General features: G+C 42.7%; 1 protein-coding gene across 5 annotated transcripts in view; it reads left to right on the forward strand.

Annotated features, from left to right (window-relative positions):
- The first annotated feature begins 299 nt into the window (after positions 1-299).
- Acsl5 (acyl-CoA synthetase long chain family member 5) overlaps positions 300-26,006 on the forward strand; it is a 41,022-nt gene continuing 15,315 nt past the window's right edge. Inside the window, exons 1-7 of one of the 5 annotated variants that reach the window (XM_047552572.1) lie at positions 2,431-2,665; positions 4,622-4,700; positions 16,726-16,910; positions 19,229-19,337; positions 23,111-23,175; positions 23,294-23,395; positions 24,911-25,010. In XM_047552572.1, the coding sequence (XP_047408528.1) occupies positions 16,755-16,910; positions 19,229-19,337; positions 23,111-23,175; positions 23,294-23,395; positions 24,911-25,010 (532 nt within the window). In that variant the 5' untranslated portion in view covers positions 2,431-2,665; positions 4,622-4,700; positions 16,726-16,754. Of the gene's footprint in view, positions 455-2,245; positions 2,666-4,621; positions 4,701-16,386; positions 16,537-16,725; positions 16,911-19,228; positions 19,338-23,110; positions 23,176-23,293; positions 23,396-24,910; positions 25,011-26,006 lie in introns of those variants that run through there. The other 4 variants (XM_047552573.1, XM_047552571.1, XM_047552569.1 and 1 more) reach the window with 4 other exon arrangements.

Here is a 26,006-nt window from a genome sequence, read left to right on the forward strand (position 1 = left end):
AAAAGCAAATACAAGGCCTTGTCCACATCCTCCTCTTTCCCTAAAAGTATGGGCTTTGTAAAAGGTATGTCTTGTTAAAACATTAGCTTCCTGAGCTGAGGGCTGTCTTCTTCATCTCTTCTTCTTCTACTTCTTCTTTTTTTTTTTTTCCCCTCTTAAGTCCATTGCATAACAATCTCTTGTTTTAACCGTTTGCCAAATTCTGCACTTCTGCCAGAAGTTACTATGAGTGTTTGAACAGGTAACTTCTACCTTTGGACCTCTGTTGCAACAGGTTCAAAGGTTCCAGGGAGCTTGTTGGACACTCTCAGGACAGGACACAGTGGCTTCAGATGTGACCCAGTCCCGGGAGCTGTGGAAAGGGAAGGGGCGGCTGAATGTGGTGCTGAACCAAGACAGTCAGCTGTGTGTGGGGGCATTTCCCGGACCTGGGAAGGGAGAGTATTCCTACAAGGTAAGCTGGAACAATCCTACCTGCTCTGTTTTAAGTCTCTGAGACAGTGAGGCTGCAGGTGATATGGGGGAAGAAGGTGGAAGACTTGTCCATTCTCAGTGTCAGACTCTTTCATCATGTGAAATTACATTCAGTTGAGTAATAACCTCTGCTGATTTGTGTAGAAGGCAAAGAAAAAATCAATTAGAAAGGAGTAGAGACATCGACGGAACTAGCAGCAGAAAGAATTGGAAGAGATCATTAATTCCATTAAGTGCACTAAAACAATCAAACCTTTAAAGGTAAAAGACAAAACCAGGATGTGGGTTTCCTTGATCTTCCATTCAGAAATTTCTGTCTCTGGGTAGAAAGGGCCACTTGCCCAACTGCTGATGTCAGAGATTCTCATTTGGGATTTTTTTGTTTTTTTTGCGGTGCTGGGGATTGAACCCAGGGTCTTATGCTTGTGAGACAGGCACTCTACCAACTGAGCTACATCCCCAGCCCTAGAGAGATTCTCATTTGGAAGGGGGAAAGAGAAGGGACTCTTAGCAGTCATTCTCTTAAGCACAGGGGACTGTCCTCAGGATGGTTAGGTAGGTGGCCTGTAAGGTAGGTAATACCATCACCATTTCATAGGTGGACTGAATGTCTCTGGGCTATTAGGTAGCACAGCCTGGGCCACACAGCCAGGAGGTAGTGTGGCTTGGACTCTGGTCCTCATCAATCTATCTCTGCAACCTGCTCCACAATAAAGCTGTTGTGCATTGTCAAAACTCTCTACTCTCTGAAATCTCAAGAGTATCACTCCTGTGTACATAGGATTGCATAGGAACACAGTTCTGATTAGACTTTAGAATAACACAGACCTTTCTGAACTTGAGCATTCAATTTTGGAAAAGATGAATTTTTTTTAAATAAGGCTTTTTCTTCTGCTGTTCCTGGGTGGTAAAGGAAGACAGGCCCAGAGAAGAGCCCAGTGGTATCAGTGACTGAGGAGTGACATTCATTCTCCTGTCCACTGCGCTCTTCTGGAGGAATCGGAGCTCCTAAAATTTAAACAAGGTCAAACATTCCTCCAAGGTGAAATACAGCAGATTATCCTTCATCTTTCGTGTCCAAAAGGAGTTCCTGGGAGGCCAAGGGGCCTACCTTATATTCTCTGAGATTATAACACATAGGTGTTTTCATCTGGGGCTTTAAGGACCCCCTCTGTTGAGAATTAAAATCCTAGTCTAGCACTAGTGAAGAGCAGGCTCCTACTGAGCTTCCTGTGAGCCTTCCTGGAGGGATCAAGGCTGGGAAAACACCACTTACTTCTGCGGGGTCTGTAAGGTGGGGTGGGAAGTGATACGAGAACCTATTATTTCTGCTTCCACATCCGGGGATGGCAGCTTCTGCTGCTGCAGCCTTAAGCAAATCAAATGAGACCACTTTAGATCCTGGTAATACTGGGGAGTGAGAGGTGGCCAAGTACACTTTTCACTTCAGTTTGAAGGTACAAGAGGCTGAGTGATGTGTCAGAGGAGGAAGAACCTTGTCGACTTTGTTGCTCCCTGTCCCAGTCATTCTTGCCTTGCTTGTTTATTTTGCTGGTTTTGTGAGAACAGCTTTGGGGACAGAGGCCAGCAGTTCTGGGGTCTGGAGAGAGGGGTAATTTGGAGCAGAGGGTGACAGTCTCGGGACAGATCTGAGGGTGGAGGTCCCTGAGGCTGGACTTTCCTGTCTTGCAAATTTAGCAGGGACAACGTCACCTCCGCTTCTCTGACACTCGTCTGGGGGCACCTCCAGTCGTTTTAATTTGGCTTTTAGGTCTTGGTTGAGAGACAGTCACACAGGGGACAGGGTGGATTGCGTGGCTGCAAGCTGGCTTTTGTTTCAGCCCTTAGGGGCTGGGGTTAAAGGCTTTGAAATCGAGCCAGGGTAACTTTGGCGGCTCCTCTCTCCTGGTCAGATCGCTTCCACTTTCAGTTGTGAAAGAAAAACCAGGAAGTGAGTCCCGAGCACGCTAGAAAGCCCGGCCATGGCCTCACGCAGGACAGCTCAGAGCAGGGCAGACCTCAGGGCGCTCTGAGCCAGGCTGCCTGCCTGCATGGACGCTCGGAAGCCACCCTGTCCCTGGAGGAACCAGGGGTGAGGAGAGAGGACAGGGACTCGTTCGTGTTCCAGGAGGAACTTGGAGCCAGGAAGCCCTGTTCGCTGGAAGCACCAAGACGATCGGCCCCACACAGGGTAAGGGAAACATCTAGCGGGTGTCATTAGCAAGGGGTCCCGTGAGCATGTGACAGAGGCAGCCTGGCCCCCGACTCCAGCAAAGCAACTTGGGCTCTAGAGCTGACTGGGTCCCACGTGCAGATCATGTGCTCTCCCCCAGGGGCTCCAAGGACCACCTTTGAGTCCCCTGTTATCAGGAGGGGCGAGGGGAAGGAGGAGTGAGGGGCATGGACAAGACTTCCTCCTGCACCTCTTGCGAAGGTGACCTATAACAGACCTCTTTTAGAGGACCTGAGCATCGGGCACGTCTCCCTGTGCCGGGCTGGGGTTACCCTCCTTTTTCCTCAGCCTTTGACTCCCTCTTATGGTCAAAGCTGATGAACAAAGTTGAATTTCTTTTCAGGGGTAGGGCCACAGGTTAGATCTAAGATGAACTGGAAGGATCTTCAGGGAGATAAGGAAGGGGCTTCAGAGTTGGACCTTAGTTACCCTCTGTTGGTTAACAACCTGGACACTCCAACTTGCAGGTGGTTCATATTCTATCACAGAGTGTTACAAAGTAAATAAAATAAAATAGAAAATAGAATGAGAAATTAAATTAAAAAATAAAAGCTTGATTTAGTTTAAAAAATAAAAGTGAAATGATCGATTTGGCTCGATTCTTCCCTCCACATTCTAGCATGGAGTCGCTCTGGACTGGTCCCCTCCAAGTGACAGGCGTTTGAGGTGAAGATGGAGTAGGTCTTCACCTACTCCATGCTTGGCACAGAGAACAAGCAGATAATAGAGATAGCAGTTGGTATGTAGTGAGATGCTGGTGCTGGGGGTGCTAGCAGCATTCAGGGAAGGCGGGCCCCAGATAAACATGCAAATTAATTTTAAAAAGGAAAAGAAACACTATCCAAATCAAACTGAATGTTTTAACCAAGCATTTCACTAGATCCTTACCAAAAAGAGTTTTTTTTTTCTCCCAAGCTACATCTTAATTTTCAAGGGGCAAGGGCACCTACACAAATATCAGCACAGCATATTCTGCCTAAATGCTTCACATGCCCTGAGGCCACAGGTCCAAGGAGGTAGGGGTTAAGGAAGAAAAAGAACTGTGGGTGAAGAGAGGAAAGATGAAGCCCGTGGAGTACTAGCACATAGTAGGTACATTTATTTAAGGAAGACAATGTTTTGAGATGGGTTGTTTAACCATTTTATGGTTAGAAAAGTAAGACGGTTCAGAGACATGAAGCAACTTCCCCAAGGTCACATAGCAAGCAAGTTATCAAACTGTAACAGGCAAACTGATGCTAAAACATGTTCTTTATCCGCTCACATGCAAGGTTAGCCTTCCTTCAATTTTCCTGGCAATTTTAAATTTTAAAAAACTTTTCATGTGTGATGATCTGGACACATTTATTCACATATTTGTCAAATGTTTCAAGTTGACTTTTTTTTTTTTTTTTAGAAACACAAATATTACATTGACCATTCTTCCAACATTTTCTATTGGCAGCACCATACTTAGTGTTCTCTGGGGTCTTTATCTTCTGATCTTCAAGACTGTTCTGTGAAGTAGATACTTTGTCATAGAGGAGACAAATGGGGCTTAGACATAAAGACTCAAACTATGGTTCGATTGGATGTGAAATTTTCACCCTGGTTCATTTTGTTCCAAAGATGATCTGCACCTCCATTATTGATGAGTTTGGTTTGGTGCACAGGCTGAAGAATTAGAAACTGGAAGAAATAAATCTTTTAAAATCCTCCCACCTTAAATCCACAGAGACAGAAAGTAGACTGTTGGTTGCTGGTGGGCAGGGAGGGAGGAATGGAGAGTGACCACTTATTGGTACAGAGTATCCTTTTGGGGTGCTGAAGATACTGTGGAACTAGATGTGGTGGTGGTTGCCCAACACTGTGAATGTGCTAAATCCACTGAATTGTTCACCTTAAAATGGTTCATTTTTTTGTTATGTGAATTAGGAAGGAAGGAAGGAAGGAAGGAAGGAAGGAAGAAAAAAATGGAGGGAGGGAGGAAGAAAACACTCCCACCTCTGGGCAGGTGAGTTCCCAAACAAGGACTTGGCAATTTTTTGAAACCCCAGTGTGCAATGCCTGCCTGCCCTGGCTGTCTCATAGGCCTGGCCAGCAGAAGTTGGTGCAGCCAGAGATGACGCTTGCCCTGGCCGTACCCTGATCAGCAAGGCTGGCCCCAGCCACCCGGAGCTCAGTCAGCCATCGGGGCTCTCAGGACATTCCACTGCAAATGCATCTAGGTCTGTTTCTGCCTTCCATAACCTCACATCCCATCATCAGAAATGGACTCTCTCATTTACTCTTCCTCCTGGTATAGGGCCTGGCTCTTCCTGGATTCTCATTCCTGATGGTTGAATAAATGAGTTTTCGGAGTTTGGAAGGACAGACAGTCCATGAACAGCTCTCACAGGCCATGGTGTCAACCCTGGTGGTGGAGCTGGCTGTAGCTCTCTTGGTCTTCTCTAAGAGCTAGGGGGTTGTGAGTGGCTTCTGGTAGGATGCAGTAAAGGGAGGAAGGGTGACTCAGATAGGCCATGGCTCCTGCAGCTAGAAGAGTTCTGTTTAAATAGAACGAGGAGTTGTTTAGACCTTTGCATTTAAGTGAAGACCATGCTCATCTCTTAACTTCTGGAACATCTCCATACAGAATATCTGAAGTTGACAAGGACTAGACAGTTGAGGTAAATGGAAGAGGAAAAAGAAAGCTATTCTTTACTGAGGACCTACCATGTGCCTGACGATGTGCCAGGTTACCAGACACTACACACACCATACCCTCTCTGTGTACCATTGAGGGACCCTGACACTTGGTGACATCAAGTAACTATCCCCAGGTTCACACACCTGGTAAGTGGTAGGGCTACTGCTCTAGTATCTACACCTCGCTGCTTATACTTTGAGTGGTGATTCTTGACCACTGGTCTGGCCCAAGTAGCATTTGGACTGATTCTGTGGAGAATCGAGGTGGAAGGGCCTCTTTTACAACCTCTTGCATCACCCAGTCTTTACCCTGGCAGAGTTGACGGGGACCTAGCCCTTTGTCCAGCCTATCGTTTTACAGACCCTCTTATCACATTCAGGGGCCTTGTGATACTGCATCTCCTTAGCTTAGTTCTCTCATAATCTGCTTGGTCAGCAAGAGGGCTGGGATGCCCTTTGTGGGTGTTCACCTTGACAAGGTTTTCCTCAGGGTGGGGCTGTTGGACTGCGGTTGGTGTGAAGCACAGTGATGGATCAAGGTTGGCTGTATCAACCTGGAGGCCAGAGGGATTTGTCACTTCCGGCCACCACCCTATGGGTGGCTCCACCACTATGCTAATGGACTGAGTTGAGAGACCCTGGGTATCTGACTTAACAAGGGGTGGTTTAGTAAATACCACTCAGCCTGGCTCCCTCCAGTGTCTTGGTGTTTGCAACTCAAACTTACTCCAGGGTACAGTGATCCACCAGGCCCCAGATACTGTCTCATTCATCCATCCTTCTTCCCCCCGCCTTTCAACTGACAATGGACCCCGTCACCTCCATTAGAAATAATTCTTCACTATATGTTCCACTTTTCCTCCATTCATGCTTCTAGCCACATCTGGGTGTTTCCCTTCCCGTCCACCTAGGTTCAACCAACTGAATGTGACCACTGGTCTCTCCACGAAGGTGGATCAGACAGACAACAGTTGGAAAAGATGATTTGGTGACAGTGATGCTGGTTGGAATCAGAGTTGGCTTCATGGGTGTGATCATCATCTTTGACTGTCCCTGGAAAAGAGACTGTTGGCCATAAAACCAGGAGATGGAGGATCCCACGTCCTTGAGGTTTTAGCCTTCCATACAGCCATTTTACTCTATTCCCAACTACACTGACCTCTCCCTTCTTCAAACTCACATGTTCATCCCACACAATGACTCATTCTGGAAGTCTATTTCCTATTAAGAGAGATCCAGAAGCCCTGAGAGGTCAGGAGCTGTTTATCTAAGTGTCTGTCCATCAACGTGTGGCACAGTATTGGACACACAGGTCCAGGATCTTTGTTTGCCTTGTTGCACAAGTAAATTGAAAGTGCAGAAGGCACACAGCCCTCATCACATGCGTATTTCTCCAGTCTACCAAGGACTGCCAAACCGAGCTACAGCCCACAGAACACTTGTCTCCCTGCGAATTGGCATTATCTCCTTTGAGACTAAGAACTCCAAGTGTGCTTTCTCCAAGCTGCACATGATACCTGGCACATAGTAGGTGCTCTCATGCCCAAGTGCATGCATTGTGAGTGAGCCTCAGCCCCACTCAGGTCGGGCATTAGTGTAGCCCCTGCTGGTGTGAAGCCCCCGTCTGTGGCATTCCTGAAGGAGATTCGGCTGACAGTGTCCCTCCGAGTGTAGGAGCACATGGTGTTCCTTGTGGGCTTGAGCTCTGCAACCGGTTTCCTTCAACATGCTCCCCTCCCTGGTTGCCTTTCTCTGAACTTCTGCCAATGGTAAGCAAAGGGAGGTGACGCAGTACCCATGGGTTCCCACTGTACCTTGGGCTTCATGCTGGATGTGTGGGAACCCAGAGGCTAGGACACCCTCCCGCCAGTGTTCACAGCACAGGGAGGCCTGCTGTCTCAGAGATGTCCACTGAATCACAGGAAGGCTCGCTGAGACCCAGACCCGAGGAAGATCTCATCTGGCTCCATCTTCACAACCCTCCTGCGCACTAGTTCCTGTAGCTTTTCCTGTGCAACTTGGCAGTAAAGATACCACCCAAGGCTGTGCCTGGAGGCCCTGCATGATTCATTATGGGTGCTTACTTGCAGCCAGGAAACCATCCCAAACCTAAATCTCACCCTTTCTCTGTCACTGCCTTACAAATTAAGCTGTTGGGCACAGCCTAGCAATTGACTGGAAGAGAGAGATGGGGGAGGTTCATTACTTAGCTTTTTAATTTTCCTTTTAACTATTTAAACAATCACAGTGAAGTTTTCCACGGTAGGGAAATTACTGCTCAGCTACCCACTAGGGTTTTAGCTGGGCTCCCTTTGGAAGTGCCTCTCCTTGCTCTGACTGCAAGTCAAGTCTTCATGGAAACAACAAGGAGACCATTTTCTTATCTGCCAGTTCTATCATGCTGTGTGCTTCAGAGAAGGCTGGGAACCAGGGACCGGGATGAAGAGAGCAAACCTGTGTCTGATCACCTGGCTAACATGTGGTGGTGGCCTGAGTGCCCAGGCACTGGTGAGTGGTTGGGAAGGTGCAGTCTACAGGTTCAAAAGTCAGGACCTTACCCAGCTTCACTTCTCAACTACCTGGAGTTAATGTCGAAAGATGCATATTCAGGGCCCCTTTGGCCCTATGACTCAAACTTCACCTTTGCTTTGGTTTCTTATCTACTAGAAAAATGAATGAAAAAGTGTTCCACCGCCAGAGCTGCTGCCTCAGGCTGGATTGCTGAGGCAGGGATGCATTTTACACAACAGCTTGAGCCCTTGCAAAGGCTGAATGTGGATTGTGTTTGGGGTCATGGGAGAGCTGTGCTTGTAGAAACAAAGCCAGGTGTATTCACATCTAATGCCCCAATCAAGGTGGTGGAACTTTTTAAGTGACCTGCCTGAGTCAGAGGTGGGATAATATGGAGTTGAACTTATTATGGGTTGGTAAACAAAACGCATTTCAGGTTAAGCAATACATACACTCAGGGTTACTTTTCCAATAAGACCTTCTTGTACCTCCCTAATTAAAGCTCACCCGCCTGCTATGTCCCCAGTCCCCTTACTCTATCTTATTGCTGCTGTTCCATAATTCTCAAATAATGAAATTCAAGTTCAAGCTTGTTGTCAGTCTTCTCCAGAGAAGATAATCCCATGCAGGCTGACTTCTCACTGCTGCATTCTAGGCATCAGGAATGATGCCTGATACCCAGTCAAGCCCTTTTACATCTTTTGATTGAATACCCAAAACTTTCTTGAAATTACATTCCAAATTTCTCATCTTCTTTCTGTCTTTTCCCATGAGGATTAACCTTTCAGAAACACAAATGCATTCATAATTCATCATAATCAGAAGCATAACTGTGTACAGTTGCTTTTCCTTCCTACTTGGCAATAGATCCTGTACTCTTCTTCTATCAGTATATATAAATCCATTTGCCTGCCAAGACTTCCATTATGTAGAAGTGCTACAGTCTATTTGGTTCCCCACCTACAGGCAGTCTTTCCCAGGCTCTTGCATTCCCAACAATCCTATAGCTTTAATGATGACAAATGTCATAGCTAAGACTTGAGACCAGCTAGCAGGTGTAGTTCTAAGCACTTCACCCATTCAAGTGTTCCTTAAGTCACAATGACAGCTTTATGAGGAGGATTTTATTAGGGTCAATTTGCAGATGAGAAACCACACAGAGATTAGGATATTTGCCTCTGGTCACAAATAAGATGGTCAAGCAGGGTTTGAGCCCAAGTACTCTGACTCAAGAGCCTACATCCTTAATAGTACTTTATGTATGACATGTGATGGATTTTATAGAGCTGATGTCTTTCTACAGGATGAATTGATGGTAGACTCATTATGTCATAGGGCATGCATTCTTAATTGTAGTAAAGGGACAACGGGCACATCTCTAAGTGACTGCAGCACATTTACTATTCCACCGTTAATGTTGCACTGTTTAATCTCCGCTAATCCAAGGGGTAGGGTAAAGGCATTTCATTTAAATTTACATTTTTAAAAACTGGAAAGCAAAGTTGAATGTCTTTCCCTAATTTTAAGTAGCTGATTTGTTTTCCTGTGAACTTTCTGTCTAAACTTTCTGCCTTTGTTTTATTGGATTATGTTTTGTTTTAATTGACATCTAATAAGCATTCCTTATTAAGGAAATTAGCATTTTGCCTGTCTGGAATATTTGGTACTTTCCCCAGTTCATCTTTTATCCTTGTATCTGGAACCTTTTCTGCAAGGCAAATTTTTAAAAATTATTCAGTAGTCAAACTTGCCAAAATTTCCACTTCTAGATTTTAGGTTTTATGTCTATCTTAAAATCTTCCCCATAACAACATTATGAAAAAAAATTTTTTCTGTCAGTTTTTTTGCCCCCAAATATTTTTACAGTTTTTGTTGTTTTATATTTAAGTCTTTGATCCACCTCCCACTTATGTGTGTTGCAGAAGTTAAGACTAAAATCATTTTTATTTATTCTCTCTCTGAATGATTGGCCAGTTATCTCAATACATTTATTGTAAGGGAATTTTATCTAAAATGTAATTTGGTGTATGATAATAATATCTACTGGGTGTACTTCAGGATTATTTTGCTAAATAGATTTATCTATTCATGACTAATAGAACATTTCCACATAGTGAATATTCAAATCAGATCATGTTTGCCCATTTGCTACCTTCCAATTTCTACTATTTTTCAGAATTGTTTTGATTCTCTTTGTTTCATTTTTCTTGGTGAATATCAGACTTAATTTTTTTTGTTCCCAAGAAAATCCTATTGGTGTTAGAGCTACATTAAGTGTATAGGAGATGGAACATGACTATTTTGGGTATGTCCTTCCATTTTTCAAGCCTTCTAACAGTTGCTTCAAACCTCAAGTTTTTTAAATATAGGTTTTATACATTTATTCTTATATATGCTAATGAATAGCATCTTTTTCATGATTTTCAAATGAGTTATTTGTGTGAAATAGAGGAAAGCTCTTGACTTCCTGGGTACTAATTTTGGCACCTGGCCACCTTACTAAATTATCTCAGTCATTATAAAAACAATGCTAATTGCCTCTTATTTCCTTCCGGGGGTTTTCAGAATTTCTCCTATCAGTTATTCTGTTGTTGTTGTTTCATTTTACATTTGAGTTGGAATATGTGCCCACAAATTTTCATCTCAGCTCTAACTGAATGTTGAACTGTTCAATCTTTGAATGCTTTTAAATAGCTTGGGTATCTCTGATTCTTCTTCTTTGGGAATAAGAAAGAAATCCTTAGTAGACTTTCTCTGACTTAGTTTTGTGAAAAAGGATTACTGTCTGAAATCATGTTAACCTTTACTTCCCTGGTGGAAGACAACTACTTGTGATACAGGAAAGTAAGCTGGTGTTAAGAAATGGTTTACAGAAAAATCCCTTGGTCCCTAAGCTCTGAGGAAACTAGGTGAAGGATCTTGCAACAGAACATGTACCTGGCTCACCTTCATTGCACACGAAGGACAAGGTTATCAGGTCCTTCCAGGTATTCTCGGGATGCTGTTGGCCTGTAACCTTCTGTTGACCTTTTGCCATCCCTTTGTTCAAAAATACAAACTACATGGCTGATGTAGGCCCAAAGTGAGGGTGGCAGGACTTTAAGGAAAATAACAATGGAGCAACCAATGGGTTAGAAATGTAAAGCCCAGCCAAGAGATCCAAACTTCCACATGCAGACTCCTAAAATAACACCTAGTGTGGAAGAATGCATTAAGTCACAGGGTGTGAGTACTCGGGGACTCTTGTCTCCCTTTGGATGATCTTTCTGTCACCACAGGATGAACCCACACATGCAAGAAAGTAAAGAAACCAATTAAATCCACTGAGCCTATGCTACTTTCCAGAAGGCAGATTTTTAAAAATTCTTATAATTACAATTTATTTATCATAATTGCATAGAAAATAATTAGCTTTCCAGACCTAAAACAAAGACAATTTGCCTTATTGCCTTTAGAATTCTAGAAGCCCAGAGCAACAGAATGATTTATTTCTTGATTAGACTTTCAACCTATTTAACAATGCAAATAACTTCATTTTGATTCCTCCAAGTCTGGGGAGGAAGTTTCATCCTGAGTGGTCTTTGATGTGTATCAGAAACACATTCTTTTCAATATCTGCATTCCTAATTCAATACCTTGCCAAACTATTGACTTGGAAGGACCCATCTCAAGATTGGTCAGTGACTTTTTGTGTGTGTGTGGTGCTTGGAATCAAACCCAGGGTTCATGTGCTCTACCACTGAGCCCCAGACTTTTGATGGGTTAAGATTTGGGGGTTTGTGGGTGAGGTAAAATGTGCTTAACACGAGTATTTTAGAACAGATAGTCTACACAGCATGGTGGCATCCACCTCTGATCCCACCAACTGGGAAGACTGAGGCAGGACGATTCTAAGTTTGAGAATAGCCTGGGAAACAGAGAGAGACCCTGTTTTGACATAAAAAAATTTAAAAGGTGAGGTTGGGTTTGTGGCTCTGTGGTTAACTGCTCCTGGGGTTCAGTCCACAGTACCACAAAAAAAAAAAAAAAAAAAAAAAAAAGCAGGGCAGGGGGCAATGTAAACACACAAACAAAAATCACTGTTTCAATTAGAACCTCAGTTCAGTAGGGATGGTGGATGATACAGGACCAGGACTATTTCAGTGAATAATGTCATGGAGAAGAGAAAGTCAGATCTGTGATACCGATTGAGGAGGAAAGGGCAGCACTGATAGGGTGAGCCAAGAGTCAGCCTCTGAGGAAGTGATGTTTCAGGTGAGACCTCATCCTATAAGAACTCACAACCACATCAGGTCTGGGGAACAGTGTTCCAGGCAAAGAGATGAGAAAATACAAACTCTGAAGTGAGTCTCTGAGTAGAACACCTATAGCAAAAATACCATCTATTTTTTTCATGAGTGCATTATATTTATTCATAAGAGTGGGGTTCATTTTTGCATAATCATACATGCATGGAATAGAATATGCTCCATTTCAGTGCCCACTACTTCCTCTTTCCCTCCTCTTCTCCATCTCCCTGATGCCCTCTCCCCCCGTCTCCCTGACCCCCTTCCCATATTTTACTTGTCTTCTTTCTATTGCCATTTTTTAAAATTGGTGCTTTATAGATATATATATAGGTAGAATCCACTGTGGTATATTCATACACGTACATAGCAAAATATGGCAAATTTCATTCCACTGTTCCTCCCTTTTCCCTCCCTCCTCCTTCCCCATTAATTAACATGATCGTCTCTAGTTCATTCATTTGCCAGCAAATGCCATCGTTTCATTCTTCTTTATGGTTGAATGAAAGTGTACTATGTTTATATACCACATATTCTTTATCCATACATCTGTTGACAGGTACCTGGGCTGGTTCCATAATTTAGCTTTTGTGAATCATACTGCTACAAACATTTGTATGCATGTATCACTACAGTATGCTGATTTTAGTTCTTCTGGATTAATACCAAGGAGTATTAAAAGAACTGAGTTATCAAAAGAGATTTATTTTTAGCCTATAGGGATAGTCTGAATAATTCATAGCAATAAACAGAGTTGACCAAAAACTTGAATAGAAGAATAAAAAGGACCTTTAAGGAAAATTTTCAAAGAAAATGAAACTTAATGAAAAGAATGCTTCCCCAAATTCACAAAGGAGCAAAATCCAAAGCTGAATAGGGGATGCTCAGAACCTAGATGGCAAAACTGATCCTGGAAACTTGTAGGGAAGTGTGAAGGTGGAAGGTATTCTTTAGCTGGCTTGGAAATAAAACGTGCTAGGAGCCAGGAAATGAATCACTGTGGCGATGGTTGTCCGTGCCACAGAGAAGGCCCCGATAAAACTCCTGAGCTAAGGGACAAAGGCATGTGTTGCTAGCAACACATCAAAAGGCAAAGAGAGCTCAGCACTCGGGACCATCCTAGTGTGAATTGTGCTCACTCAGCCATGTACATGTAGGAACCCCCAGACACAACAAGACAGAACTCTTTCCTCTTTTCTTTCCCACAATCACATTTCTCCCTTCCCCATATTTTTTCCCCAATGAAGAGTGACAGTAAAGGGAAGAGGAAATGCCATCTCACCAATTTCTTGTAGAGGTTCCCTGGAGCAATAGAACCAGAATTGTAATTTGAGTCACGGAGGACACATGACAAGAGGGGGGTAGCTTTCCCTCCACATTTATGTGAGCCCATCCGGGAGTGTTCCCAGATTCTAAAGGTCAGAAAATACTATCAGGGTGTCCCCATCCACCAATGTTGTGTCCTGCGGATCCCATCTGTTCTCAGGCCCTTACTTTCTCCCATCTAAACACTGACAGTCACATGTGGTTGAAAATCCTCTCTAGTGCTAACGTCATAAAGTTAAAAGTGTGTGTGTGTGCGCATTGTATGTTAAAAAGGGGGAAGGACAACCACAGAAAGGGAAAGAATATTGCAATATTCTGATAAGGTTCTAGTATCCAGGGTATAGAAAGGAATCTCACAAATCACAACACAAAGACAAACAACACTATTTTAAAGAAGGCAAAGACTTCAAGTGAACATTTATTTCTTCAAAAAACAAATATATTATGAATGCAGTAAATACTTCAAAATTTACTTAACACTGGTTAATTCTAATGCATGGATTTTATCTCAATTTTTAAGAATGTGCATCTCCTACTCAAATTGGATACCTGGTCAGCAATAGGAAACTGAGTTAGCTATCACAGTTGGTAAATAAATACATCCTTCAGTATCTTCTGCAAATAAAATTCTTTCCAGGTAGATGTAGGCAAATCCCTTTCATTCTCCTGAAACTGTGGGCTTGAAGCCTGTAAATCTCTCCTTCATTTGTAATGCAGGGGTCAGTCTCGCTCCATCTGTGACCGATAGGACCAAAATCTGTCTAAAAGGAGCAGTCAAGAATTGACAGACCATGGTCCAAATTAAACAGGAAGATGTGTTCTTATTTATCTCCTGTCTCTTAAAACTTGCCACAATGTTACAATTGGGTTTTACAATATTCAGTCCTCTGGGTTATGTAGGGAGGAAAAACTGACAATGTGGTGACCTTGGCCCACATGACTATGTGGTAACAATCAGCTGGGATTGACAGCAGGTGCCCCCTTGAGACCAGTCAAGGATTCTCTGTCCCTTTTATCCCACTGGGTTATCTGGCAGGTTGTTGGCCCTTCCTCCTCCCCTCTCACCTCCACCTCCACCACCACCATCACTGAACAAAAGCTTCACCTTTTTAGAAGCTACTTTGAAGACCTTGTAAAGTCCCCTGTTAAAATGTAATTCTGCCATCTGGAGGAGAGGGCAGAAGTCCCTGGTGCCACAGCTTTTTCCCATAGCCGAGAAGGGGGGTACAGGTAAGGATCTCTTAATTTGCAGGTGGGACAGAGGCCTAGGGGAGAAGCCTAGATGATAAGATCTTGCCAGGCTGGTGGCATTGTCCCGGCCTGTGGGGAGAGATCTGGGACCGAGCACAGAGCAGACTTCTCTCCTTTGGCACTGCCTCTCACTCTGCCAATGTCACGATTTTCCCTAGAGCTATCTCCCTTCCCGGGTTGGAGTGGCTGCCCTAAAAATGGTGTCCTGTATGCTGGCTCTTGAATGCTTTGCCTCCTGGAGTGCCACTCCACCCTACAAGTCCAGGTACCTTGGGGCTCCAAAAATCCCAGCTGTCAAAATCCTGCCAGGTCGTCACAATAGCACCCTTGTTGTTATGTACCCAGCACCTGTGAGGCCTGGCTTTTGTTTTGCGACTTTTTCTTCCCCTAAACCCAATGTGAAAGGAAACGAGGAGTGGGGGATTATCATCCCAGTCCCGGGAAGTTCAGGTTTCCTTCACAAAATAGAAAAGGACTACCCCTAAGTCAGGAAATAACCGATCAAGGGGCAGAAAAATTCCTGCCCTGCAAAATTTCTATACCTTATTAGGCTTTCTTAGACCAGAGTTACGTGTTCCCCTTAACTGAGAAGTTTCCAGATGCCAGCTAGTGGCAGCTTTCCCAAAGCTCTAAGGGTAGTTATAATCTTGATCTGATAAAACTTTTTATTGGGCTTGTTTTGCTTCTTTGATTTTTGAGTAGGAATGTTTGGCCTCTTCTCTGAAATATTGTTCCACCAAGCGTTGCAGAGAACTTGAAGAATGCAAATTCTGAACTTCATTTGCTGTCATCTGTAAGGTGCCAAATTCAGACTCCTTGAACACTGGGATTAGAATCTATTTGAAAAATTAGATTGTAATCGTATAGATTTTGAAAGAGAAACAGCAATAGGAAATAGTGTGTGAATTTGGACAAGTCACTTTACCCCTTGGGAGCTTCCATTTTTTCTTCTGTGAAATACAACATTGACTGAACTAAATTAACTGAACCATGCAAAAGCCCCAGCCCAGTCCCTGACACAGTTGGCTCTCATTTGCTGCTATGATTATTCTAACGAGGACTGGAAGTAATGAGGCGACAGCTGGAAAAGATGCCTTCAGCAGGGAAATATTCCTAGGACCTGTCCCAAAGTTAGTTCTTCCTATTAGAATGGTTTGAAATTGAACGGACTGGAAACTACAGGTTGGGTTGGGGAAGCTTCTGTTGATTTAGTTCCTTGAGCTCTGTTCCTGTTCTAAATCTTCAGTGCTTGCCAGGCATTGAGTCCATTTTCCAGCACCCTTTCTGTGTACCTGGCTAATGCCTGCCTCAAGGAAAACCGATTCCTCTGGGCTCCCCAGGGCACAGGGTATTGGCCATAGCCGGTTGTAATGCTGTTGATCTCAGAGAACTTCCTGATGCTCAAAAAAAGAAAGCAATGAGCAAAGCATATCTGGCCAGCAGGAAATGTCCTTAGTGCAAAATGATTTATTTCTAAAACCTGTGACGTCTCCTCTCCAGAGCTCTGCTCTTCTGTTTGGTTTATATGAGGGAAATCCAACCGGAAGAGTCCTTCTGACCCTCGGTTGGTCTGGGCTGGGAAAGCTGTCTGGCGCACCCTCCTTTACCAGCTTATGTTGGGTCCAGCCGGCCTTCTCTGGGCTCTGTGGGCCAAAACAAAAGGGCAGTCATTTCTCAAAATTGCCTGGGAAATGATTAACTGGTTTCCTTTGATCCTTTCTGCCTTGTGCCAGGACAGTCAAGTGGCCAGGGTGGAGAACGCACTCTAGTCTTTCCAACATTGCTAAGGTAAATAGTGGAAGCAAAGCCACTAGAGAGATCCAGCTCTATTTGGAGAATTTGAGTGTGTGTGTGTGTGTGTGCGTGCGTGTGCATGTGTGTGTGTGTGCACACTTCTTTTAACAGAACCATTGAATAAAAAAATGCACTGCCACTTCCTCTAACTTTTTCTTTCTCACTCTGTTTTATTTTTTTAAGGTCTGAATTTCCTGCTGCTATTCACGAAGATGCTTTTTATCTTTAATTTCTTGTTTTCCCCACTGCCAACCCCGGCACTGATCTGCCTCCTGACGTTCGGAGCTGCCATCTTCCTGTGGCTGATCAACAGACCCCAGCCAGTCTTACCTGTCATTGACTTGGATAATCAGTCTGTGGGAATCGAGGTAATTTTCCAGTCATCTTTATAGTTTGTCAACGTTAATCGAGCACAAACTGCAATTCAAAATCTGGGGATCGCTCAGAAAAGGGGCAGATATTAGATGTAGCTTGGGAAAGTGAAGTGTTTACTGATCAACAGAAAATCTACGAATTTAAATTTCTATTACTAGCACATTTCCTTTAGAAACAAAATGAAACCACAGCTTGATTGTAGGAGACTGGTCATCTAGAGCAAAAGCTGGCAAACTAGATCAAAGGCTGGCAAAATATAGCTCTCAGGCAAAATCGACCTTTTTTGTGAAACTGGCAATCTAAGAATATTTTTCACATGTTTAAAAGGATAAGTAAACAAACAAACAAAAAGGACAGATGATATATATTCCACTAAGGCTACCTTTTCATTATCTAGCTATAAAGAAAAAGTTTGCTAGCCATTGGTGCAGATGATGGAGCTGAAGAACATTTTCACAGAAATGACTAAGAATGGCAAAGAAGTCATTTCCTGGAGTTTCATTCCAACTTTGAGTTAATATTCATTCTTCTTAACACTGGCACAAGTTAAACTGGGCTCCTTCCCCAGGGCTTGCGATAAGATACCTGGCTTTCTACTATACCTCTGAGCATATTGAAAGCTTCAAGGATAGTTTCTTCATCTTTTCTGCTTTCTGCCTCCATGAATAGCATCATCTGTTTTCATCATATACCCTCTCCAGAGAAAAAAAGCATTCCTGTTCCTTTAAAAACTAACTCCTTCTGTTCTTTTGACAGCCTTCTTTCATCCACTCAGGAATCTTACTTCAAGGCCCCGTCACTCCCCACCCCCATCTTCTGGTACATTTCCACCTTCAGTGTCTTCATTGCCATCTTCCTACCCTGCTGCTTCGGGCCGCCCTCTTCCCTCAACCCTTCCCTTTCCCACCAGAGCACTTTAGGAACAGTCTGCTGATTTCTTCTTCTGAAGTTCACCTGTCCCCAGTCTGACCTTTTATCACTCTTGTCTCCTCTGAAGTGCTCTGGGTCTTCATGGCCTACCTTCCAAAGTCAATGACTCCTCTTTTATCCTTCCTCTCAATTTACTTGAGGCTTCTTCCTTCCAACTCCTCCTCCTTACCTTCTATAATACCCTTCAAGGAGCTGTTTTCCAAGGAAGTCTTCCTTTGCCACTTAGGTTCTTTCCTCTCCTCTTCCTAGGGTCTCCTTCTCAGCATCTCTTGATTCCTCTAAAGCAGGGGTTGGCAAACATTCTGTAAGGGCCAGGATATATTGCCTCTGTCACAACTACTTAATGCTGCAGTTATAGAGTGAAAGTGTCAGACAATATGTAAGTGAATGAACTTGACTGCATTCCAATAAAGCTTTATTTATAAAAGCAAATGGCAGGCAAGATTCAGCCCACAGATTGAAATCTGACAATCCTGTCTCTAAATCCTCATAGCTGAGAAAACATCTCCTCTGCGATGACTTGAAAATGCCCCTAAAGACTGTGATACCTGCCTCTGACTTTCTAGTTCTGACTTCAACCTTTTTTTTTTTTTTTTTTTTTTTTTGATGCTGCAGTCAATCAGGTCTGCACATCTGTTCCCACATGCACACCCACACACGCAACAGCCCTGATCCTGTAGTTCCATCTGGTATCTCTAGATGGGTCCCTCTCTGCTCCCTTTTTCTCCAGTACCATGTTCTCTAGCTGCTCACCAGCCTCTGATTTTTTTGCCCTGATGTCTTTGTTCCAGTGATATTTCACTCTGATTTATCTTTCCTTTTTCTCTCCTTTGCCTTATTCAAACCACATGTGATTGGTACATGTCTAGTTATTTTCAAAGTCTCCATAATATCATTTTTTTTTGTAACCTTTCTGCTTCATGCAGAATTGTTTGCTTGTTTCCCAAATTGTGTTTGTTTTCATTACAGCATGTACATTCCAGTATTACATTTGCTTGTTTTGTCCTTCTTACCCAATCACATCCCCTAAACCCTTGTTTACGAGGCGATCAAGGGAAACTATTTTGTCTTAACTCCCATCTCCAGTGTTTGTGTAATGCCTGGAACACATAGTATGCATTTAGTACATGTTGAAACTTGACATGATTTTTTTTTAAAGATGCAAAACTATGTGTATAATTGCTCCTCTATTCACATACATGCCAAGGGGTCACCAAAACATAATTGTGACAATTTTTTTAGATTATAAAAACATTGAATGGTAAAGAGAACATTCCTGTGACCTCAAAAGTCAGCATTTACATTCTCTTCAATTTAAGTCATTACGGTTTTAGAATGAGTAGAGACTTGGACTTGGCCTAAATTCAGTCTTGTGTCCTAGGGAGGAGCACGGAAGTGTACTTACCAGAAGAACAATGAGCTGATGCACTATTACTTCCCAGATGCCAAGACAGTGTATGAAATTTTCCAAAGAGGACTTGCTGTGTCCGGTAAGCCTGGCAGTCTGGCCTCACCCAGTGGGGCCTGAGGTGGGGTCTACCTACCTTCTCCTTCCCTGTCTCACTTCTAAACCCCCAGATGTTCAGATGCCACAATTCAAGTAGCATCACAAAGTATGAAGCAGAGGCGATATTAGCACAGGATCGGGATATATGCTGGAAAACAGTCTAGGGCAGATGTGGGTTTGAAACCCACTTTTTCATTTCTACCTGTATAACCTAGCACTTTGCTTCTCTGAATCTGTTCCTCACATAACACAGGAAGAAATCTTTCTACCACACTGTCAATAAGGAGTTGAGACAGTGATGTGTCACTGTTCATTCTGCTGAACTCGCCAGCACCTTACGCGTGTTTAGGAATATGCTCTTCAGGAATGTACTTCCTTGTATTTGCACCTGGAGCATTTGAGTCAGGACTAGCTGTGAGGACTGACTTTCACCTGTCATTGACTCCATTACAATACTCCAGGCCCACACTGCCACACTGAGTATCACAGAAAGCATTTTTCTCTGTTTTTCTTAGAAACAATACCAAATGGACTTTGATAAGTTCATTTGCAGCAGATCAAGATTTATGTCTCTATCATTGCACACAATGCTAGGTGCCCATGTTTCCTGGCTTATCGTTCTCTATACTTTTTTCTTCTAGGTCACATTGTGCCAGGTATAAGTCTGCCTAGGTGACCTCTTATCCCTCCCTTCCCTTCTGCCTTTTAACTATGATTATGATGATGTTAGTAGCCAACTCCCATCAAGTGCTAACTATGCAATAGGTACTGCACATGTACTATCCACCTAACCTCAACTCTAGGGGTCAGTTACTGTCACCCCCATTTTTACAGATGAGGAAATGAAGACTCAGAGATTCTAGGGCATTCCCAAGGTCATAGAACTAGAAAATGTCGGAGCTGATACTGAAACCTAAATCTGTCTGACTAGATTGTTCTTCTTGAGGTCACTCTTAAGTGTTTGATAAAAAGTTACTCCTCCAGACAGTGAAAGTTTTATTGTAAAGGAAACATCTACTGAAGCCTCCACAGGGGCCCACGCTTAGTATTCATTTAGACTTCCATGCAAATAACAAACATGAACCAAACCGAACTTTGGTTTCTTTCCTTCTTGGGCAGCTGAAGATAGAAGATGGCTGAAATAGCACAATTTCCTTTGGGACTTTCTGTTTTTAGAAGTTTTATTCATTGAGCATGTGTTGTTATTGTGACCCAAAACAAGTCATTTAGCATGTGATATGTGGCACATGAAACACCTCGTTTAGGATTTTTTTAATACTAAATTAAAACTGAAGTAGAAATATTAAAATGGTTTCTCCAACTAGTTGTGGGGGCACATGCCTGTAATCCCAGCTACTTGGGAGGCTGAGGCAGGAGGATTACAAGTTTGAGGCCAGCCTGGGCTGTGTAAGGAGACTCAAACTCTAAATAAATTTAAAAAATTGTTTTTTTTTCTTTTTCTTTCCTTTTTTCTTTTTCTTTTCTTCCCCACACCATATCTGTAAAATATCTTCTAATGCAAGCAGGCATGAGGAGTGATTTGTCTGCTTCCATAGAAAAATGGTATTTCTGGGGAAAAAAAAGAAAAAAATGACACTTCTGGTTTCATCTGGGGCTGAATACACCAGTCAGAATATATTCTTTTAACTCCTATCCAATAATTCCTCTATGTTGAGAATCACCTTGGGATATTGTTTAAATCATATATCTTCAGGTTCCACCTTGGTCCCTCTGGATCAGAATTCCAGATGGTGAGACCTGACAAATCCCAGGTGTGTTGAAAATACAGAGCTCAGGGGATTATGCACATCAGAGTTTAAATCCTACTTAGCTTAGGGGGGCGACTTGGTCCAGAAGTTGTGAGTGGGTGAACTCTTTGGAGATGACCACATCTCGGAACCAAATCAGGTCTGAGTTGAAGTTAATCGAAGGCTAGGCAGCTGCCTGGTCAAGAGCTGGGCTGATGGGCTAACATTGACTAGGGTAGAGTTTAATGAGATCTGAGTTGTTGCCCCTTTGAGCCAATTATTTGACTTGCTTCTTGGACAGGAGCCTCTCCTAGCATTTGCATTTATCAGGAAGCAATAAGGAGATGTAGTATATTTCTTCCATATTCATCAGCTCTACTGCTTACTGGGTACACTTAAGAAAGCTGTCCCAGTCCTTCATAATTCTTAGTGCCAAATGGGATGATAGTCACTGGAAAGACCAAAAGAGTAACTGTGCCTGGCAGGCAGAAAGCATTTAATAAACAGCTCTCAGCAGTGACTAAGGTCAGGATAAATGAGCTCACTGGTAGACCACCAGAGGTGCACAGTTCAGGAACAGTGGTTCTGATGGACTAGCTGATTGTGACCTGCCAGCTCAGGAACAGAACAGCCTGACTTGACTTCTGGGGTTTTCATGCAGCTGTTTCAACAGGCAAAAAAAAAGAATGTTTCCTGTGGACAGTCTCTTCATTCACTTTTTATATCTCTTTAATCAGAGTAGCTATCTCTTTCCTGCTTTCCTTCCTTTTTGCCTCCGTCACTTGGTCGAGAGGTTCATTTATTTGCCTCTGAGTTCCTAGTAACCCTCCTCTGAAAGCTTCCTTTTGGCAAGACCTGAATTCCTCTCAGCAATTTGGCTAACTCCTCTATTTAAAATTTCCTTCCCTTCTATTTTTCCATTAATAACTTGGCCCCACTCCAGCTTAGCTGTGGAGGCTTCTTAACCACCCACAATGGTTCCTTAGCCGAATACCACCGCTCCCCTGGCTAAGCTGGAAGAGTGGAGGTAACTACTTTTGTAAGTAGATGTTCCCAGACTTATTTTAAATTTAGATAAAACCGAGTGGCTGAGTTCAGAAGTTTAATTCTCTTATTGTCACTTCACTTGCTGTTAAAAGACACTTAGACTTTAATGTCTCGAACTGGTCAAACCAGAAGACATTTTTATTTACTGTCTGTGAGTGGATGATAAAACTTGATATGTTGTTGGTGGGAGAAAGGTAGATAATCGTAACTACTCTACCAGGAAGTGTGGTGCCAGGTGACAAAAGCCCCTCTCCTCTTCCCAAGCCACTTATTTCATTCCAGGGGATTGTTTTAGGAAAACATTCTAAATTTGAAGTTATCAATTTGAAAGTATTTATCATAGTATTATTTGGAGTATCAAACTTGGAAGTGACCTAAATACCCACAATGAGGTAAAGTCAGTAGAACCCTTCATCAGGCTGACCTTGAAATCTCTACAGAGAAGTAACATGTGAATATTTATATCAAACCAGGAAGGATAGCAAGACACCAAATTATTCATTCCAAATATGCAAATGAGCATAACAATAAAACTATGCAAAGGAACGATGAAATTGTGGTACTTGTGTGATCATAATGAAGATTCATATTTTGTTTTTTTCTGTATTTTTACAAGCATATATTTCTTTTACTGTAGGAAAGCTTAGTCCAAAATTATTCAGTACTGGCTGTTGGTGTTTACTTGTAGGCTTTTATTTGGCCACTTTATGTGGACTAGGCCATATAGTGTTACAAACGTTTTGTTACATTTCCTAATTGTTTCTAGTATAGTTTCTAGGACTCTCTGCATTTGACAAACAAGTACTTACTGCCTTTGAATTTCCTGGACTTACACAGAAGCTCAGATTCTTGCTGGATTCATCTTTCATGTCTTGTCTCTTCTGGGATCCCTTTTTACCTTCTCTGGTCCAAGGAATCTGCAAGTAGAGTTGAAAAAAAAATTTTTTTTAAATGTTTTCAGACAATGGACCCTGCTTGGGATACAGAAAACCAAACCAGCCCTACAGATGGCTATCCTACAAACAGGTGAGCCAGGCCCATGGTTTTTAAAAACTTGTTTTGCTCTTGTAGTATCCTGAGCTAATTTAGTTGTTTTATCTTGACCTCTTCTCTTTCTCTGTCTTTCCTCTCTTCTCTTTTGTAGGTATCTGATCGAGCAGAGTACCTGGGCTCCTGTCTCTTGCACAAAGGATATAAGCCAGCACCAGACCAATTTGTTGGCATCTTTGCTCAGAATAGGCCAGAGGTAACTATGTTGAAGTTGAAAAAAATTATTTCCCCCCAATGCAGCATTCTGCCACTCGCTGATGGCTAACAAAACTATTTTAAAATTTTATACTGCTTATTCTTCTACCTGAAAGAGCTATGACTCAGAGCCTCCTTAATTCCTGGTTGAATGCCCAGTACCCTAGTCTGGGTGTTTTATGTCTTAGTGCAGCATGGATCATTTTAAATCAGTCTGATTGTTAATGAGGAAAATTAGTACATTATGAGGGACCACCAAATATGATCTTGAAGGCGTTGTGGAAAAGGAGGTGTTAGAATTAGAACCGCACCTTGCACATTGTACTTGAAGTGGTAAACCAACACCCCCATCGCTACCAAGTCTGCCTACCACCATCTTTCCAACACAGTGTGTTGGAAGCAGATGTTACACATTAAGATGATTTAAATTAAGCTTATCTCCCAGTTCCACTTAAGTCATTATGGCCAGTGTCCTCAGGGAAAGTCTTGGTGTGGGTTGATATGCTTGCTAGAGCCAGTGGCTTTAGCAAGAGTTTTGTGTTAATCCACAAAAGCACTGGCTGCACTTTTTGGTGCATCTGCATTCTCCAGGCATGTTAAACTCAGTCTCAGTAAGAGGTGCCTTGACTGTAGTTTAGGAACTTAATGCCAAACCAAGTGCGTTTGTCTGCTAGGGTGCCATAATAAAGCACACAAGATTAGTGTGTAAGCAGGTTTGGTCTCCCCTGAGGCCTCTCTTCTTGACTTTCAGGTGACCACTTTCTCATTATGTCCTCACATGGGCTTTTCTCTGTGCACATGCATCCCTGCTGTCTCTTCCTCTTCTTGCAAGGTCACTAGTCCTATTGGATTAGGGCCCCATTATTAGGACCTCATTTAACCATATTACCTCCTAGATCCTATCTTAGTCATATTGGGGGCTAGGGCTTCAACATGAATCTTGGGGGAGTTGATGAGGGAAATCAGTCTATAATGCCCAGACTGACATTTAAGTGTTGCCACTCCCAGATTTTGACCTATCTTTCCAATTTTATTTCTTGTCACCCTTCATGCTTGCTAGTGTATAGACATGGTATGTCCTGGTCTCTTGTCTTTCTTCATTCCCTTCCTCTTTGAAGACCTTCTCTGCCTCCATCTCCATAACCAGATCCCAACAGTCCTCTAAAGCTCTGTCCAATTTCCATCTCTCTCCCTAAAGCAGTCCTGGATAGCCATGACCTTGAAAGTGATCTCTGCTTCCCTAAACCTCCCAAATGCTTTCCCTACCTCTTATGAGTGCAAGGGACCAGACTGCTGGTCTACCTTTATATCGTGGTTATCTCTGTGCCCATTTTATCTTATTTAACTAAAGAATTTATGGTGGTGTCAGTGACCGTCTCTAAGGTCAGTCCCACAGAGTTGTTCATCTTTTTTTTTTTATTATTATATAAATGTACCAAATAAGTTGACTGAGTGTCTGAATTAAATACTCTTCAAAGTCATCATCCAGGGCTTACTTGAACTTCTCTCCCCACAGTGGGTCATCTCCGAATTGGCTTGTTACACATACTCCATGGTGGCAGTCCCCCTGTATGACACCTTGGGAGCAGAAGCCATCATATATATTGTCAACAAGGGTAAAACTTCACTATTACATTACAACTTGATTCTTTCTTAATGCTGAGTGATTCTTCAATTTCAACTTTTTGTTTTGTTTTATTTTAGCAGACTTGGAATGAAATGCCTGAGGCCAGAAAATAAATGCTTCAGACTTTCTGGTCCTGTAATACTAGAATATAATTTACAAGAAGTTACAAAAAAAAAAAAAAAAAAAGTCTCTGAGGCCAAGATCTGCTTAGATAAAAGGTTCAATAGATGCTTTGAGGGGAGGTAGTATAGCAATATAATTTAGAAATAAGACTACCTACTTGGAGCACATTGGATAAAAGAAGATAGGGTGAGTTTAATTGATAAATTATAGTGGAAGCTCAGATTTAATTTTCTACTCTTTGTAAATTCAAGTCAGTTCAATCAACCAACAAGTACCAATATCCATGGTAATTCTGTAGAAGAAAATTGCCATTGCCACCCAGGATGGTGGAGCTCGCCTGTAATTTCAGTCACCAGGAGGCTGAGGCAGAAGGATCCCACATTTGAGGCCAACCTGGGAACTTAGTGAGACTCTCAACAACTGAGCAATGCCCTGTCTCCAAATTAAATATGAAGAAAGGGCTAGGGATGTATCTCAGTGGGAAAAGGCCCCAGGGTTCAATTTCCACTACTAAAAAGAAAAAAATGTCATTGTTAAACAAGTCCACGTTCAGTGGGCAAGTAGCAGCCCTTTCACATGCCCAAGGTGTTACTTTTTATCACAAAACTAGAAGATCAAACAACAGACACCAAAGAAGCTTTCTATTTTTGCAAATGAGTATCGGAGAAAATGCCAACATTTAGAATCACAAAATGCTTGTCTAGTGCCAGTGTCCTCTCCTTTCTCTTCGACTCCCTCCTCAAAATAAAACCTGTAGACAGGGCCATACCTCGGCTATCCATGTCTGTTGTCTGAATGATTTCTGAAGCAAAGGACTTTCAGGGTTCCTCGGAAGCAATACATGTGTTAGCAGCATGCAGGA

This window comes from Sciurus carolinensis, chromosome 5 (genome assembly GCF_902686445.1).
Source record: "Sciurus carolinensis chromosome 5, mSciCar1.2, whole genome shotgun sequence".
NCBI lineage: Eukaryota > Metazoa > Chordata > Mammalia > Rodentia > Sciuridae > Sciurus > Sciurus carolinensis.